The sequence below is a fragment of the Silurus meridionalis genome, chromosome 25 (assembly GCF_014805685.1).
Source record: "Silurus meridionalis isolate SWU-2019-XX chromosome 25, ASM1480568v1, whole genome shotgun sequence".
In the NCBI taxonomy this organism is placed as follows: domain Eukaryota; kingdom Metazoa; phylum Chordata; class Actinopteri; order Siluriformes; family Siluridae; genus Silurus; species Silurus meridionalis.
The window spans coordinates 10,397,682-10,415,957 of NC_060908.1; the positions used below are offsets into that span (position 1 = coordinate 10,397,682).

Consider the following 18,276-nt stretch of genomic DNA (forward strand, 5'->3'; position numbering starts at 1 on the left):
CCAGCCAAAAGTTTGGAGTTTGATCTCCTTCAGCGATTTTTCTTTATAATTTTCAAAATTGTATATTGTATATTATTATTGAAGATACTCAAACTTTATATGAACATGTATGGAATTTAGGGGTGACCAGATAATCAAAGATTCAAAGCTTCGAAAGAAGGAGCCTGATAACAATCTAATTAATTTTTTCTTACCACATTATCTGTGTAAAGCTGCTTTGAGGCAATGTCCATTGTTAAAAAAAACACTATACAAGTAAAAATTAATTTAATTAAATTGAATTGATTCGACTACCAATCTTACAGTTAAATCTTTGCAGAGGTGATATGAAATGGGGATCATGGCATTTTGTGTATGTGCGGGTGTTTAATGTCTGATTTGTCATAGAAATGCCGGTTTTCTCCCAGAATCAATGTGTTTCCCCCTTCCTGATTTTTTTTTTTTTTGCATGTTTGTCACACTTTAATGTTTTAGATAATTTAACTAATTTAATTATTAGTAAAAGATAACACAAGTTAACACAGCATGCCATTTTTAAATGAAGGTTATTATTATTGAGGGAAAACAAAATCCAAAACTACATGGCCCTGTGTGGAAAAAAGTGTCTGCCCCCCAAAACTGTGGTTTATTACACCCAAATTTAAATTTCTCTAGCCACACCCAGGCTTGATTACTGCCACACCCGTTCACAATCAAGAAATCTCTTAAATAGGACCTGCCTGCCAAAGAAGACCAAAATATCCTCAAAAGCTAGACAGCATGCTGAGATACAAAGAATTTCAGGAAAAAAAAAAAGAAAAAAAAGAAAGTAATTAAGATCCATCAGTCTGGAAAAGGTTATAAAGCAATTTTTTAAGCCTTGAGACTCCAGCGAACCACAGTGAGAGCCATTATTCACAAATGTTTTGCCAGAAAACATCTTGATGATCCCCAGGACTTTTTGAAAAATACTGTGGACTGACAAAACAAAAGTTGAACTTTTTGGAAGGTGTGTGGCCCATTACGTCTGGCGTAAAAATAACAGCATTTCAGGAAACCCAACAGTAAAACATGGTGGTGGTAGTGTGATGGTCTGGGGCTGTGTTGCTGCTTCAGGACCTGGAAAACTTGCTGTGATAAATAGAACCATGAATTCTGCTGTTTACCAAAAAAATCCTGAAGGAGAATTTCTGGCCATCTGTTCGTGAACTCAAGCTGAAGCGAACTTGGGTTCTGCAGCAGGACAATGATCCAAAACACACCAGCAAGTCCACCTCTGAATGGCTGAAGAAAAACCAAATGAAGACTTTGGAGTGGCCTAGTCAAAGTCCTGACCTGAATCCTTAGTGAGATGCTGTGGCATGACCTTAAGACTTTTAAGTTCATGCTTGAAAACCATCCAATCTGGCTGAATTACAACAATTCTGCATAGATGAGTGGAGCAAAATTCCTCCACAGCACTGTAACAGACTCATTGCAAGTTATAGCAAACACATGTTTGCAGTTGTTGATGCTTCACAAAGGGAGTCACAGGTTCAGGAAGTGTCCGTTCACCCTCTCTACATTTAGACATGACATGGAAGTTAAAACAAAACATTTCAAATTTGGATTCTACAGGCTAAAGTACAGTTTTCCACTGATCTAATGTCCATTACTTGTGTTTCTTATCCAAGGAAGTCTCTTCTGCTTGTTGTTCTTTCGACGTAAAGGTTTATTTGCAAAAAATCGACCATGAAGGCCTGATGCAGTCTCCACTAAATATTGTTAATATTGTCCATTAAATATATGTCGAAATATATCTAAAACTTGCAATCAGAGAAGTATTTGTATAAATTACCAGTTTCTGGGGCTGGCGATTTTAATATGGTGGTCTTCCTCTTTTCCTCCTTCCTGGTGGCTCAATCCTCAACATTCTCCTACCGATGTACCCCATGTCCTTCCTCTGCACATGTCCAAACCATCTCAATCGGGCCTCTCTCATTTTGTCTCCAAAACGTCCTTCATGCGCTGTCCCGCTAATAAACTTGTTTCTAATCCTGTACATCCTTGTCACTCCCAACGAAAACCTCAACATCTTCAGCTCTGCTTCCTCCAGCTCCACCTCCTGCCACTCCTGTTGTTGTATGTATCACCAGGGTTCAGGAGGAACGTTGTTTCATTTCACTGTGTACTGCATTATCTATATATGGTTGAAATGACAATAAAAGCTGTCTCTAAAACATACAACATAGCAGGTCTTACAACAGTCCTATAAACTTTCCCTTTCACTTTCGCAGATACCCTTCTACCACATACCCTTCTATCACAATGTAAAAAAAGAAGTGAAAGACTGGATGACTCATAACTTTCTATTATTAAATTCTGATAAGATGGAGATTTTGATAATCTGCCCAAAAACCAGTACACAGAAGCTCCAGCATTTCAAACTGCATTTAGACGGATTTTCTATAATTACTAGTTCAAGAGTAAAAGACCTGGGAGTTATTTTAGACACCAAATTGTTTTGTGAAAAGCATATCAACCATGTTACAAAAACAGCCTTCGTCCACCTTAGAAATATTGCTAAGCTTGTTTTATATATATATATATATATATATATATATATATATATATATATATATATATATATATATATCTGATGCGGAAAAGGCTAGTCCCTGCGTTCATGACCTCCAGACTGGTCTATTGTAATGCATTACTAGGTGTTTGTTCTGCATCATTAATAAACAAGCTACAGTTAGTCCAGAATGCGGCAGCCAGAGTTCTCACAAGATTAAGAAAATATGATCATATAACCCCAATCTTATTATCCCTACACTGACTACCTTTTAAATTTCGAATCGACTACAAACTACTGATACTTACTTACAAAACAGTAAATGGTTTAGCTCCCAATTATCTATCCAGTCTTCTAACATGCTACAATCCGTCACGCTCCCTGAGATCTCAAGACTCTGGACTTCTATTAGTTCCTAGAATAGCAAATAGTTGTAGAACATTCTCACATTTAGCTCCTAAACTTTGGAATAGTCTTCCTGACAGTGTTTGGGCTCAGACACACTCTCCCAGTCTAAGTGCAGATTAAAAACTTATCTTTTTACACATAATACACATTACATATCATAACCTTGTGCTCCAGTACATCTGATCAAATGCACATTATCAACTTGTCCTGTTTATATCATGAACAGCAGCTACGCTAATTCCTCTCCACTGCTTCTCTTTTTCTACCCATCCTGAGGCATCCTGAGGTTGCTCCAACCCCAGTCAAGTCCCACTTTATGAAGATTGTGGACCCTTAAAGAAGTAGATGCCGACCCTGCATCATCCTGATCTGAGTGTTTAAAGGCTCTAGCATGGAGAAGCTGGTCTATTATAATCGCAAATGTTGAACTATTTTGTGAGTTTCTTAGTAGCTCCTGGTTTTATAACCACAAATGACAAATGTAAAAGACTGTAGAAAAACATCTTACATTCCAGTGCTGATGTTAGTTCTCACTCTCCAGTGTCCTGTATTGTTTAAAGACTATAATCACACTCTTGATTTCACCCAAATGAGGATGGGTTCCCCTTTTGAGTCTGGTTCCTCTCAAGGTTTCTTCCTCATAACATCTAAGTGAGTTTTTCCTCACCACAGTCTGCTCATCAGGGATAAATGCACACCATTCACCTTAACTGTTAAAATTCTGTAAAGCTGCTTTGAGATAATGTCTGTTCTGAACAATTCTGAAATAATGTCATCTTCACTGTTCAACAGTTGAGGGAGTTTTTGTCCCGTCTATACCATGCTACCAGAACACCTTTTCCACAAAATAACTAAGGCATTTCCAAAAAAGCCCATTATTTTCCAGAAAACACACTGATCAAAATTAGAGAACATTTTCAGATACCTCCCAGTTATTGGTGTTAATCTGGTACCTGGTGCTAATTTCCTTGAATATCTTCAACCCCTATTTAACTGGCAGCCTAATTTCCAGTTTCACTGACTCTGCAAGATGGTGGGCCGTTCTAAAGTGACTGAAAGCCTCCGACAGCAGGTTGTCCAGATGAAGGCCAAAGGGATGACCCTATCAGCCATAGCAAGACAAGTTGGTCGTTCCAAATCTGTGATTTCAAGAATATTAAATCCTTACAACATCACAAACTCATTCAAGTCTGCCAAGAAGGCTGGTTGTCCACGGAAGACAAATACAAGAGAGGACAGGATACTGCGGAGGATCTCAATGGGCAATCGTTTCCACACTGCAGCTGGAATTGCTCACCAGTTCAGTGCTGAACAGGGTAAGGATCTGTCTCATCATACAGTGTCTCGATGTTTAAGAGCATTTGGACTAAAAGCCCACTCTGCAGTGACCAAACCTCTCATTAGCAGAAAGAATTAAAAGGCTAGACTAAGCTTTGCTGAGGAACATGTTGTGTGAGAACTGGTCCAAAGTTCACTTCAGTGATGAAAGCAAGTTTAATTTATTTGGGTCCGATGGGAAACATTATGTTCGGCGACCAACTGGAGAAAGACTGAACCCAAAGTGTGTAAAGAAGTCAATGAAAAGTGAAGGAGGAAGTGTCATGGTTTGGGGCATGTTTTCTGCAGCAGGAGTTGGGCCTCTTATACAGCTACATGGCAGAGTGAATGCAAATGTTTTCATCTTGCAGAGTCAGTGAAACTGTAAGTTAGGCTGCCAGTTAAATAGGGGTTGACAGAAAATCAAGGAAATTAGCACCACTAGATTAACACCAATAACTGGGAGGTCTCTGAAAGTGTTCTCTAATTTTGATTAGTGTGTTTTCTGCAAAATAATGTTTTTTTTTTTTTTTTTTTTAAACGCTTTAGTTATTTTGTGGAAAAGGTGTTCTGAGAGCATGGTAAAGACATGACAAAAACTGTTGAGTAGTGAAGATGACATTATTCCAGAATTGTTCAATTGTTTATAAATTGTTCTCTAATTTTGATCACCAGTGTATGTGTGTGTGTGTATATATATATATATATATATATATATATATATATATATATATATATATATATATATATATACACACACACACACACACAGTGAGGAAAATAAGTATTTGAACACCCTGCTATTTTGCAAGTTCTCCCACTTAGAAATCATGGAGGGGTCTGAAATTGTCATTGTAGGTGCATGTCCACTGTGAGAGACATAATCACAATATATGATTTTTAAAATATTTATTTGTATGATACAGCTGCAAATAAGTATTTGAACACCTGTCTATCAGCTAGAAATCTGACCCTCAAAGACCTCTTAGTCTGCCTTTAAAATGTCCAACTACACTACATTTATTATCCTAAATTTGATGCACCTGTTTGAGGTTGTTAGCTGCATAAAGACACCTGTCCACCCCATACAATCAGTAAGAATCCAACTACTAACATGTAGTAAGACCAAAGAGCTGTCCAAAGACACTAGAGACAAAATTGTACACCTCCAGCTGGAAAGGGCTACGGGGAAATTGCCAAGCAGCTTGGTGAAAAAGGGTCCACTGTTGGAGCAATCATTAGAAAATGGAAGAAGCTGAACATGACTGTCAATCTCCCTCGGACTGGGGCTCCATGCAAGATTTCACCTCGTGAAGTCTCAATGATCCTAAGGAAGGTGAGAAATCAGCCCAGAACTACACGGGAGGAGCTGGTCAATGACCTGAAAAGAGCTGGGACCACCGTTTCCAAGGTTATTGTTGGTAATACACTACGATGTCATGGTTTGACATAGAAGGTTTCCCTGCTTAAACCAGCACATGTCCGGGCACGTTTTAAGTTTGCCAGTGACCATTTGGATGATCCAGAGGAGTCATGGAAGAAGGTCATGTGGTCAGATGAGACCAAAATAGAACTTTTGGGTCATAATTCCACTAAACGTGTTTGGAGGAAAAAGAATGATGAGTACCATCCCAAGAATACCATCCCTACTGTAAAGCATGGGGGTGGTAGCATCATGCTTTAGGGGTGTTTTTCTGCACATGGGACAGGGCGACTGCACTGTATTAAGGAGAGGATGACCGGGGCCATGTATTGCGAGATTTTGGGGAACAACCTCCTCCCCTTAGTTAGAGCATTGAAGATGGGTCGAGGCTGGGTCTTCCAACATGACAATGACCCGAAGCACACAGCCAGGATAACCAAGGAGTGGCTCTGTAAGAAGCATATCAAGGTTCTGGCATGGCCTAGCCAGTCTCCAGACCAAAACCCAATAGAGAATCTTTGGAGGGAGCTTAAACGCCATGTTTCTCAGCGACAGGCCAGAAACCTGACTGATCTAGAGAAGATCTGTGTGGAGGAGTGGGCCGAAATCCCTCCTGCAGTGTGTGCAAACCTGGTGAAAAACTACAGGAAACGTTTGACACAAACAAAGGCTACTGTACCAAATATTAACATTGACTTTCTCAGGTGTTCAAATACTTATTTGCAGCTGTATCATACTAATAAATAGTAAAAAAAATTCTACATTGTGATTTCTGGATTTTTTTAGATTATGTCTCTCACAGTGGACATGCACCTACGATAACAATTTCAGACCCCTTCATGATTTCTGAGTGGGAGAACTTGCAAAATAGCAAGGTGTTCAAATACTTATTTTCCTCACTGTATACACACACACACACACACACACACACACACACACACACACACACACACACACACACACACACAAATCATTAAACAATACTTTATTTTTGCTAGTCTTGCAAAAAAAGTATGCCAAAGTATGAGTGCATGAATAATTTATATGCTTAAAATATTTAGAAAAACACTGAACAAGTAACATGGATTTAAACAGCTACAACATACCACATGACTTGTATGGATACAGGCTTAAAAATGTGTGTCTTTCCAGCAGTTCTGACGCTAAAGCATCTAAGAACAGGGAAAAGAGCTTGTTAGAGGATTAATGTCAACATTTTGTTTCATAGTCCAATATGTTCCTATATTATGATTAAGTTAAGGTACTTTTTACTTGTCACATTAACAATACAACTCAGTGAAATTCTTTCTTTGAATATCCCAGCAATGTTAGGAAGCTGGGGTCAGACAGGATACAGTGCCCCTGAAGCACAGAAGGTAAAGAAGGCCTTGATCAAGGGACCAAGAGTGGCAGGGCTTGAACCTCACATTAGAGCCTGACCATTCATATTGTTGAAGATTAAGAAAACTATTAAAAAGAATAATTAAACAAAATAAACCTGGAATTTAAATTGTTGATGTGACTATGGTTTTACTAAAATGTATATTGTTTTCATTATTCGCATGCATTATCATATATAAGTATCATAATTAGTGTGCACCATAAAGACAAACTTAAAACCACCAAGTGAAATTGTAAAACATGAAAAACAAGTAAAACGGCACAATTAGGTAAATACTATAACTGCAGCACGAATCAGACTTTAAATAAATAAAAAAAATGGATGCATATTTAAAATAAAAAATATCTGATATAATTTATTTATGTTTTAGCTGCTATTTTAACCACAGTGTGAAAATATTTTATATTCAATGTAGGGAGTCATAACATTATAGGTAATGAACTGGTCAATAAATTTTATCACAGGGTGTGAATACACTCACCCATCCCCCTCAAGGTGAATTTTAGTGTCACTCCACAAAGGCAGAACCATCCCAATGGAACCTTCACTAGAAAAACCAGCACAAATGTGAATGAGTAAAAAAAAAAAACAGCAACACTCTTTTCAGTGTTAAATTCAGATTTTATTTTAGTGCTCTTTTGAAAAAGTATTGCCAGGATGTGTCCTGAATTCTAATATCATAGCTAATGATCGCTATGATAATTGACAATTTACCCTTTTGGTTAAAGCATATTCACACTTTACCATTGTAACTTTATCTGTGTGCTGATTGGTTCTCTTGACACCAACATTGTTCCTTTTCGAGCATGCTTCTCCACATACATTTTTTTACATTCCAACAGGGATGCAACTGGCAACTTGCTGATTGATATGCAAGATAATTGTTGGTGCACGACCAACAAATTTTAATCCTAACTTGTATGTATGTAATTTATCAATAAAATTGATAATAATCGATAATGAAATTCGCTGTCATGCTGTTATTGATTAGTTGGGCTGCTCATGTTACAAGTTAGTGTGAAGGCAGGACAACAAAGCTACTTGCAAAATGGCAGAGAGTACAGGTAAAACGGCAGCACGAATAAGTGTACGTCATCTAATGCATGGAAGCATTTTATATTAAAAGCAATAAGGAAAAATAAATAGTGGAGTAAAGTACTGATACCAGAAAAATCTACTTAAGTACAGTAACGAAGTATTTGTACTCCGTTACTTCCCACCTCTGCATGGATGTACCACAGTGATGCACAAGCACATGAAAAGCATACCGGGGTGTCACAGATGGAGGGGAAACATCAGCATGGTAAGCAAAAACTGTATAGCGTCATCATGTGAAAATAGTAATACTGAAGTGCTATTCTGTATACTGTTTTTTTTGTAATTTCAGTCGCTCTACATCTGTTCTGATGTGACTCTCGTGCATCAGGTTGTTCAATCACTTTGCTCACAACATAGTGATGGATTCAATTAAAACAGTGTGAACAAACACTAAATCTAAAAGCAGCGATTAACAGCAGCAGTAAAAGATTACATTTACATTACAATCACTGTTGTGACTTATGCATTTGTACACCAATTCATATTTTTTCCTTTCTTTATAATCAAGCCTGTTAGCTTGCTGCATTTCTCCATTTCCATTCTCTTTTTATAGCATTTGTCCACTACAACAGTTATGTTTTAAAAATTAAATTCATTATATCTTCTAGATGCTTATATCTCAAATTGCTTCCCCCTACATACTCAAAATCTTCTTGTTGTTGTTTTTTTTTGGTGTTTTTTTACAGATAGAAACAACCCAGCATGAGTGAATTTGTCCAAGGTGAAATCCTGTGTGCACTCCTCAACAAGCAGCCACTATAAATGCTTTAAAATGTCAAAATTACAGATAGTTAAACTCAATTTGTGAGTCTATTCTAATAAGCATTTAAATATAAATATTATATATATAAATATTATATTATATTATATTATATATATATATATATATATATATATATATATATATATATATATATATATATATATATACATATATACATACACACACACATATACATACAGTACAGACCAAAACTTTGGACACACCTTCTCATTCAAAGAGTTTTCTTTATTTTCATGACTATGAAAATTGTAGAGTCACACTGAAGGCATCAAAACTATGAATTAACACGTGGAATTATATACATAACAAAAAAGTGTGAAACAACTGAAAATATGTCATATTGTAGGTTCTTCAAAGTAGCCACCTTTTGCTTAGATTACTGCTTTGCACACTCTTGGAATTCTCTTGATGCCTACTTTGAAGAACCTACAATATGTCATGATATATAATCAATGTATATAATTGATTGAATGTATCAATCAGGATTTAAATCCATGATTGATTTAATAACCTAATATAGGTTATTAAATCAGCTCAAATAACCTAATATCGGCCTCTGATCAGGGTCATGTGTCCTTACTTGTGGTGTTTAAAGTAAGTGGAGCTTTTGACACCACTGACCAGTCTATTCTCCTCCTTAGACTTTTTTATATATTAATTACAAAAATGAGTTAGTTTTTTAATTTTGAAAAAGAAAAAGCTGTTTTTTTGTTATGTTTCAATAAAAGCACTTACAGATTTACAGTTTTCCACATGTTTAATATTTTCTAATATTTCAGAATATTGATACACATTATGAACATAAAATAACGTATGCAGTAACCTTAAAAGTTAAACAAATAGAAATAATTAAAATATCTACAGATCTTGTGTTTTTTCATATAAGGTTTGCCATCTAAGAAAAAGGCTCACCTGTCTTTAGTTGTAAAGTCCATACCAACCAGTATGTTCCCCTCGTTTTCCTGAAGACTGCCAATAGCCACCATGTAGCGTACATGATCTGACCCGCTGCTCTCCAATCTTACAGCCTAGTGTAACACACAGTTTAACACATTTCTCTAAGAGAGGAAACAACTCTATATTAGCTCATTATTACATTATTTTTGACATTTTCTAGATGTTAGCTTTTTCCACACTTTATTAGTAAGGTTTACACCAACCATGGATCATTTTATGACCAGTGATCAGACATAACATTATTACCACCTGCCTAATATTGTGTTGGTCCTCCTTTTGCTGCCAAAACAGTCCTCACAATTCAAGCATTAACCTCTTCAGTAAATTAAGCTATAATAGCTCATTTGTTGGTTTGAACCACATGGGCCAGCCTTCGCTCCCCATGACCCTGTTGCCAGTTCACCACTGTTCTTTCCTTCTGTGATGATGGTAACAGGGGAGGGCCAAAATTTGGGGAGTTTCCTAATTTAATGGTAATTGAGGGATGCACAATATACACTGCCGATCAAAATTAGAGAACAATTTATACACAATTGAACAATTCTGAAAAAATGTCATCTTCACTGTTCAACAGTTGAGGGAGTTTTTGTCCTGTCTATACCATGCTACCAGACCACCTTTTCCACAAAATAACTAAGGCATTTCCAAAAAAAACATTATTTTCCAGAAAACACACTGATCAAAATTAGAGAACACTTTCAGATACCTCGCAGTTATTGGTGTTAATCTGGCACCTGGTGCTAATTTCCTTGATTACCTGTCAACCCCTATTTAACTGGCAGCCTAACTTCCAGTTTCACTGACTCTGCAAGATGGTGGGCCGTTCTAAAGTGACTGAAAGCCTCCGGCAGCAGGTTGTCCAGATGAAGGCCAAAGGGATAACCCTATCAGCCATAGCAAGAAAGTTGGTCGTTCCAAATCTGTGATTTCAAGAATATTGAATCTTTACAACATCACAAACTCATTCAAGTCCGCCAGGAAAGCTGGTCGTCCACGGAAGACAAATACAAGAGAGGACAGGATACTGCGGAGGATCTCAATGGGCAATCGTTTCCACACTGCAGCTGGAATTGCTCACCAGTTCAGTGCTGAACAGGGTAAAGATCTGTCTCCTCATACAGTGTCTCGATGTTTAAGAGCATTTGGACTAAAAGCCCACTCTGCAGTGACCAAACCTCTCATTAGCAGAAAGAATTAAAAGGCTAGACTAAGCTTTGCTGAGGAACATGTTGTGTGAGAACTGGTCCAAAGTTCACTTCAGTGATGAAAGCAAGTTTAATTTATTTGGGTCCGATGGGAAACATTATGTTCGGCGACCAACTGGAGAAAGACTGAACCCAAAATGTGTAAAGAAGTCAGTGAAAAGTGGAGGAGGAAGTGTCATGGTTTGGGACATGTTTTCTGCAGCAGGAGTTGGGCCTCTTATACAGCTACATGGCAGAGTGAATGCAAATGTTTATCAGAACCTTCTTCAACAACATATGGTTCCTTCCCTGTGTTCATCACCCAGTCAGCCCGCAGTGTTCATGCAGGACAACGCTCCATGTCACACAGCAAAACAGGTAAAGCAGTTCCTTGAAACTGAAAACATTAAAATAATGACATGGCCTGCCCAGAGTCCTGATCTCAACCCAATAGAGAACCTCTGGAAAATCCTTGGCGACAAAGTTACGGCCAAGAAACCCACTACAGTCACCGAACTGTGGAGGAGACTGGAAGAAGAGTGAACCAAAATCACACCAAAGCAGTGTGAGAGACTAGTGCTGTCCTGTGGCCACAGATGTGCTGAAGTCATTCAGAGCAGAGGCCTGTACACTTCCTACTATTTGCTGACTGTTGTAACCTTCAGAAAATTTTGTTGTAATCTTTTTCCATGCTACAGTCATTGTTGTTCTCTAATTTTGTTCAGTGTGTTTTCTGCAAAATATTTTTTTTGAAAATGCCTTAGTTATTTTGTGGAAAAGGTGTTCTGGTAGCATGGTATAGACAGGACAAAAACTCCTTCAACTGTTGAGCAGTGAAGATGACATTATTTTAGAATTGTTCAATTGTTTATAAATTGTTCTCTAATTTTGATCGCCAGTGTATATAAAGGAAGAAAATTTTGCCACTGGTTTTCAGATCATCTCTGACATGTCATGAGTATGCTCTTGGGTTTATAGAGATTTTACTGCAATAAACTCTACTTTGCTTTTTCTCATTCACGTTTTTGAAGTATTTTTGAGCAGGATAATTGAGACATCCTTGAGACATTCACTTGCTGCCTAATACAGCTCACCCACTACCAGGTGCCATGATGAAGAGAAAAAGAGTGTTATTCTCTTCACTAGTCATAAATTTATAATGTCATAATGTTATGACTGATCGGTGTAAGTTACAGTGAGGAAAATAAGTATTTGAACACCCTGCTATTTTGCAAGTTCTCCCACTTAGAAATCATGGAGGGGTCTGAAATTGTCATCGTAGGTGCACGTCCACTGTAAGAGACATAATCTAAAAAAAAATCCAAAAATTACAATGTATGATTTTTTTAACTATTTATTTGTATGATACAGCTGCAAATAAGTATTTGAACACCTGAGAAAGTCAATGTTAATATTCGGTACAGTAGCCTTTGTTTGCAGAGGTCAAACATTTCCTGTAGTTTTTCACCAGGTTTGCACACACTGCAGGAGGGATTTTGGCCCACTCCTCCACACAGATCTTCTCTAGATCAGTCAGGTTTCTGGCCTGTCGCTGAGAAACATGGAGTTTGAGCTCCCTCCAAAGATTCTATATTGGGTTTAGGTCTGGAGACTGGCTAGGCCACGCCAGAACCTTGATATGCTTCTTACAGAGCCACTCCTTGGTTATCCAGGCTGTGTGCTTCGGGTCATTGTCATGTTGGAAGACCCAGCCTCGACCCATCTTTAATGCTCTAACTGAGGGAAGGAGGTTGTTCCCCAAAATCTCGCAATACATGGCCCCGGTCATCCTCTCCTTAATACAGTGCAGTCGTCCTGTCCCATGTGCAGAAAAACACCCCCAAAGCATGATGCTACCACCCCCATGCTTCACAGTAGGGATGGTGTTCTTGGGATGATACTCATCATTCTTCTTCCTCCAAACACGTTTAGTGGAATTATGACCCAAAAGTTCTATTTTGGTCTCATCTGACCACATGACTTTCTCCCATGACTCCTCTGGATCATCCAAATGGTCATTGCCAAACTTAAGACATGCCTGGACATGTGTTGGATTAAGCAGGGGAACCTTCCGTGCCATGCATGATTTCAAACCATGAGGTCTTAGTGTATTACCAACAGTAACCTTGGAAACGGTGGTCCCAGCTCTTTTCAGGTCATTGAGGTACCCCACGAGGTAAGAACTTGCATGGAGCCCCAGTCCGAGGGAGACAGTCATGTTTAGCTTCTTCCATTTTCTAATGATTGCTCCAACAGTGAACCAAGCTGCTTGGCAATTTCCCCGTAGCCCTTTCCAGCCTTGTGGAGGTGTACAATTTTGTCTCTAGTGTCTTTGGACGGCTCTTTGGTCTTGGCCATGTTAGTAGTTGGATTCTTACTGATTGTATGGGGTGGACAGGTGTCTTTATGCAGCTAACAACCTCAAACAGGTGCATCTAATTAATAAATTAGAATAATAAATGTAGTGGAGGTGGACATTTTAAAGGCAGACTAACAGGTCTTTGAGGGTCAGAATTCTAGCTGATAGACAGGTGTTCAAATACTTATTTGCAGCTGTATCATACAAATAAATAGTTAGAAAAATTATGCTCACATCTGCTTACGAATAACAATTTGAAATGTATCTGTCAGGATTTCGGCCTCATTATAGCACAGAGACGGCGCTAGTTAAGGTGGTAAATGACCTGTTATTGGCCTCTGGTTTTGTCTCTTTACTTGTTTTGCTCAACCTTAGTGCAGCTTTTGACACCATTGATCATACTATACTACTTGCTAGACATGAGAATGTTGTTGGAATAAATGGAACAGCTCTCTCTTGGGTCAGGTCTTATTTGACTGATCGCCCATCAGTTCGTTGATGTAAATGGTGAGTTCTCCACACTATCTGAGGTAAAGTTTGGTGTTCCTCAAGAAACTGTCTCAGGCCCACTGCTTCTCTCTTTATATCTGCTGCCTCTTGATGAAATTATACATATACACTTCCATTTCTATGATGATGATACACAGTTGTATATTTCAGCAAAGCCAGATGAGAGAGATCATCTTAACAATGTTGAGAAGTGTGTAAAGGACATTAGACAGTGGATGCTTGATAACTTTCTTCTCTTAACTTAAGACGGAAGTACTTTTACTAGGACCACATGCAGCTAGAAGCAAACTTCCGATTATGTAGCATCTCTGGATGGCGTTTCTGTTTCAGCGTGTACGGCTGTCAAAGATCTTGGTGTTATTATTGACCCTAGTCTTTGCTTTGTGAATAATATCGCACGTGAATAATATCACCATCGCCTTCTTTCACCTTAGAAATATTGCTAAAATTTTAAATATGATGCCGTTACAGGATGCAGAAAACCTAGTTCATGCTTTTGTTACTTCTAGATTAGACTACTGTAACGCTTTACTGTCGTGTTTGAGTAAGTGCATAAATAAGCTTCAGTTAGTTCAGAATGCAGCAGCAAGAGTCCTCACTAGATCTAGGAAATATGACCACATCACTCCTGTTTTAATCAGTCTAAACTGGCTTCCAATCAAATCTTGCATTGATTATAAAATACTACTACTGACGTATAAAGCACTTAATGGTCTTGCACCACAGTATCTGAGTCAACTTCTGTACCAGTATGATCCTCCACGACTACTTAGATCAAAAGGTGCAGGCTATCTGTTGGTTCCTCAAATAACGAAGACTACAGCAGGGGGCAGATCTTTCTCTTATAAAGCCCCACAGTTATGGAACAGCCTTCCAATCAGTGTTTGGGAATCAGACACAGTCTTAGTGTTCAAGTCGATGTTGAAAACACATTTATTTAGTCAAGCCTTAGATCAGTAGATTTTTTCTTAGGTAAAGGTGCAGATCTGGAGGGAACATGGATATAGAGTGTTTGGTGAACTGGGATATTTGTATGCTGTCGTCCCCTCACATTCACATGTTCACTTAGGTTTGTTGACGGTGGTGTGGTGGGTCGTCTCTTATCCCAGAGATCCCTCATGTCTGTGTTACCTTCTGGTTCTCCCTTGTAGTTATGCTGCCATAGCAAATTTTGCCGGAGTCCAAACTGCACAGTGACATTAACTTTCATACAACAATAAGGACACTTAATGATCCATATCCTTCTCTTCCTGTCACCCTCTTCTCTCTCTCTCTCTCTCTCTCTCTCTCTCTCTCTCTCTCTCTCTCTCTGTCGAGTTAAACATGTTCCTGAGCTCCAGTGACCACTGGTCCTGCCCCTCTCCCCTCCGTGGATCTTCCCACTTCGTCCAGGCCTGCCTCTGGATAGTGTTCTCTTCGACTGGAGGCCACTCTGTGCAGCTTGGGACGGTTTCTCATCAACGCCTTGGGTGGTTCCATGAAATTTTGGAGTAAGAACGGGCGCTTTAAGGATGGATTGGACTGTAGTTAATGTCAACAGTCTCCTACACTGACTCAGGACTACTTTTCGGCTTGCTCATCAGGGACAAACTAACTTATAAAGAACATATTCACTTTTAATCACCACATTATCTGTGTAAAGCTGCTTTGAGACAATGTTCATTGTTAAAAGCGCTATACAAATAAAAATGAATTGAATTGAATTGAATTGAAAAGGTGCTCACCAGTTTCACCCTGTCTTCAAAGCGGAGGGTGTTAAGCATTGCCTGCAGATGTTGTGGTAAATCATCTACAGCAAAAAGGGTGGTAAGGTGGTAATAATGACATACAGCTAAACAATGAAAAATGTTTTTTTGTGTTTGAATTTCTCCTGGAAACTAATTCTGTCATGCCCTACAGACTTTCATTTAATCTCACAAGTGATATAAGACTTTAAATGTGTTTTTTTTTAATGAAAAAAAAATACTGGAAAGTCATCCGTTTTTGTAGAATCTTCTATAGTGAGAGATCATGCATATTCAGCAGACATCAATGTTGCCTGTGTTTACCTGAATTTTCTTGATGCAACTGTGTTTTTGGACAACTGGCACTGCCACCCTGCTGTAAAAAGAGGGCTGCCCCCTTTACCATATAAAAGCTTTCACATAAGCTAAAACACACAAACACACAATTGTATAAAAGTTTTAATAAATAACAATGTATAGTGATAAAATGTACAGAGTGTTTCTAAACTTACCTAGAATCTGCTTTCTGATCATCACTCACCAAATCCTGAAAAACAAAACATTTAAGTTTTCTCTTTTCAAGACATACATTTTTGACATAGCAGTATTTTCTCTGGGGCATCAAAGTGGTGCAGCAAGTTGTGTTATTGTTTTTTATTCTAAACTTGAGTTACTTTTCTTTGTGGGTAACCCAGTTTTTCCTGCATAGGCACTAGAACGACCACAACCCTGGTTACGATAAACAGACATAAAACTAAAAGAATGAACAAATGTATGAACTAATAAGTTAATTAATGAGCTAGTTCGTTAGTGTGCCCCAAACTCAAGTCATGATGACAGACATATGTTAATTAAATGCTAGAGAAAACAAGAGCACACACCTGATGGTAGTGTGACTGAGTGTGTTCAGCAGAGAGAGAAAAAGAGATGGACACAACCAAGTGTGTGTGTGCATCTGTGTTCATAAAGAGAGTCGCTGAATCAAAAGGAATGATTTTGCAAAATGTAGTAAAGTAAAAGTCTCCCCAAATGGAAATACTTGAGTAGTACAGATAGTCAGAAGTACAGATATGTGAAAAAACTACTTAAGTATAGTAACAAATTACATTTACTTCGTTACTTTCCACCACTGGTTACAATATGTTACATAATATTAAAATTTTAACTTTAATTTGTATTTTCACACATATTTTACAAAGTGTGTGAAATGTAAATAAAACAGAATGCAATGATTTGTTAATCTCCTAAACCAATATTTTACTCACAAAAGAACCTTAGAAAATATATCAAATGTTTAGTGAGGATAAGTACCATGTATAAAGTAATATAAGGTCATTTTGAATTTAATGGTTGCAAAAAGCCTCACAAAACAGGGCCTCGTTTACCACCCACTGCATCCCCACTTAATTTAATAACAGTCCATGTATCTGGGAACTGAGGAGACCAGTTGCTAGATTTTTGTAAAAGGAATGTTGTCCCATTCATGTCTGATACAGGATTATAGACACTCAACAGTTCTAGTTTTAGGTCTGTTTTTAATGCAGTGCTGCAAAATGTGTCCAGACTCTTTGATTCTTATTAATGAGATTATGTACTGTTGATGATAATATATTCAAAGTCCTCACATCTTTCTTTTGAGGATTTTTTTTCCTTAAAATGTCCCACAATTTGTAGAGACAGTTTTTTGCTTTAGCTATTTTACCTAATTAGTTACAAATCATTTTTTAGTAACTTAACTTTCTTTACTTTTCCATCCTTTTGTTACCCTACCCCTAGTTTTTCAAGAGTAGAAGAACATCACTGGAAGATGACAAGAGATCAGGAAGACCAATTAACAAGCTCAACTCCAAAAAAAACATTCGGCAACTTGTGCATGATGATCGTCGGAGGACAATCCACATGATCTCACTCCCACACACACCCTGCTTACCAGATTTGGCTCCCGCGGACATCACCCTCTTCCCGAAGGTGAAGATCCAGCTCAAAGGTCGCCGGTGTGACAGAAGGTGCTTGACATGCTTCCAAAAGAAGACTTCCAGGATATATTCCAAAAGTGGCAGGAAAACTGGGTGCACTGTATTGCTGTCCAAGGGGACTATTTTGAAGTTGATAGTGTGTAAACACTGATAAATAAAGTACTTTCTTTTAAACAGAGCTAGTCTCAAAACTATTTACAACAGCATGCCTTTGTAGTAGAACAGTCTTGAAGTGTTGAACTAGCCTGCCTGCAGACCTTTTACTAATGGAACACATTTGGCAAATCATGAAATTAAAAATATGATGACAAAAGTTCCAGGACTGTTGAACAGCTTACATTCTGTAATCATCGTGAAAGGGGGGAAAAAATCTCTCCCAAAACTCCAACAACTGGTCTTAGTTCATCAGTTCCCAGATGTATACGAACTGTTGCTAAAAGAAAAGGAAAGGTACACAGTGCTAAATTTTGGAGACATGTTGCAGCCATCAAATTCAAAATATCCTTATTTTTTGCTTAAATCCATACAGTTCTGAATGTGACCGGTTGAATGTCTTTAAGATGAAGACAAATAGACATGCATAAATAATGGGTGCATT

General features: G+C 38.0%; 1 protein-coding gene across 7 annotated transcripts in view; it reads right to left on the bottom strand.

Moving 5' to 3' along the window:
• Window positions 1-18,276, bottom strand: part of ssh1b (slingshot protein phosphatase 1b) — a 40,068-nt gene that overhangs the window by 15,814 nt on the left and 5,978 nt on the right. For 5 of the 7 annotated variants that reach the window (XM_046839083.1, XM_046839085.1, XM_046839080.1 and 2 more), the window contains exons 2-7: window positions 16,215-16,249; window positions 16,027-16,127; window positions 15,703-15,767; window positions 9,881-9,996; window positions 7,568-7,633; window positions 6,791-6,856 (exon numbers count right to left, since the gene is read on the bottom strand). In XM_046839083.1, the coding sequence (XP_046695039.1) occupies window positions 6,791-6,856; window positions 7,568-7,633; window positions 9,881-9,996; window positions 15,703-15,767; window positions 16,027-16,127; window positions 16,215-16,249 (449 nt within the window). Of the gene's footprint in view, window positions 1-6,790; window positions 6,857-7,567; window positions 7,634-9,880; window positions 9,997-15,702; window positions 15,768-16,026; window positions 16,128-16,214; window positions 16,250-16,376; window positions 16,506-17,632; window positions 18,213-18,276 lie in introns of those variants that run through there. The other 2 variants (XM_046839082.1, XM_046839081.1) reach the window with 2 other exon arrangements.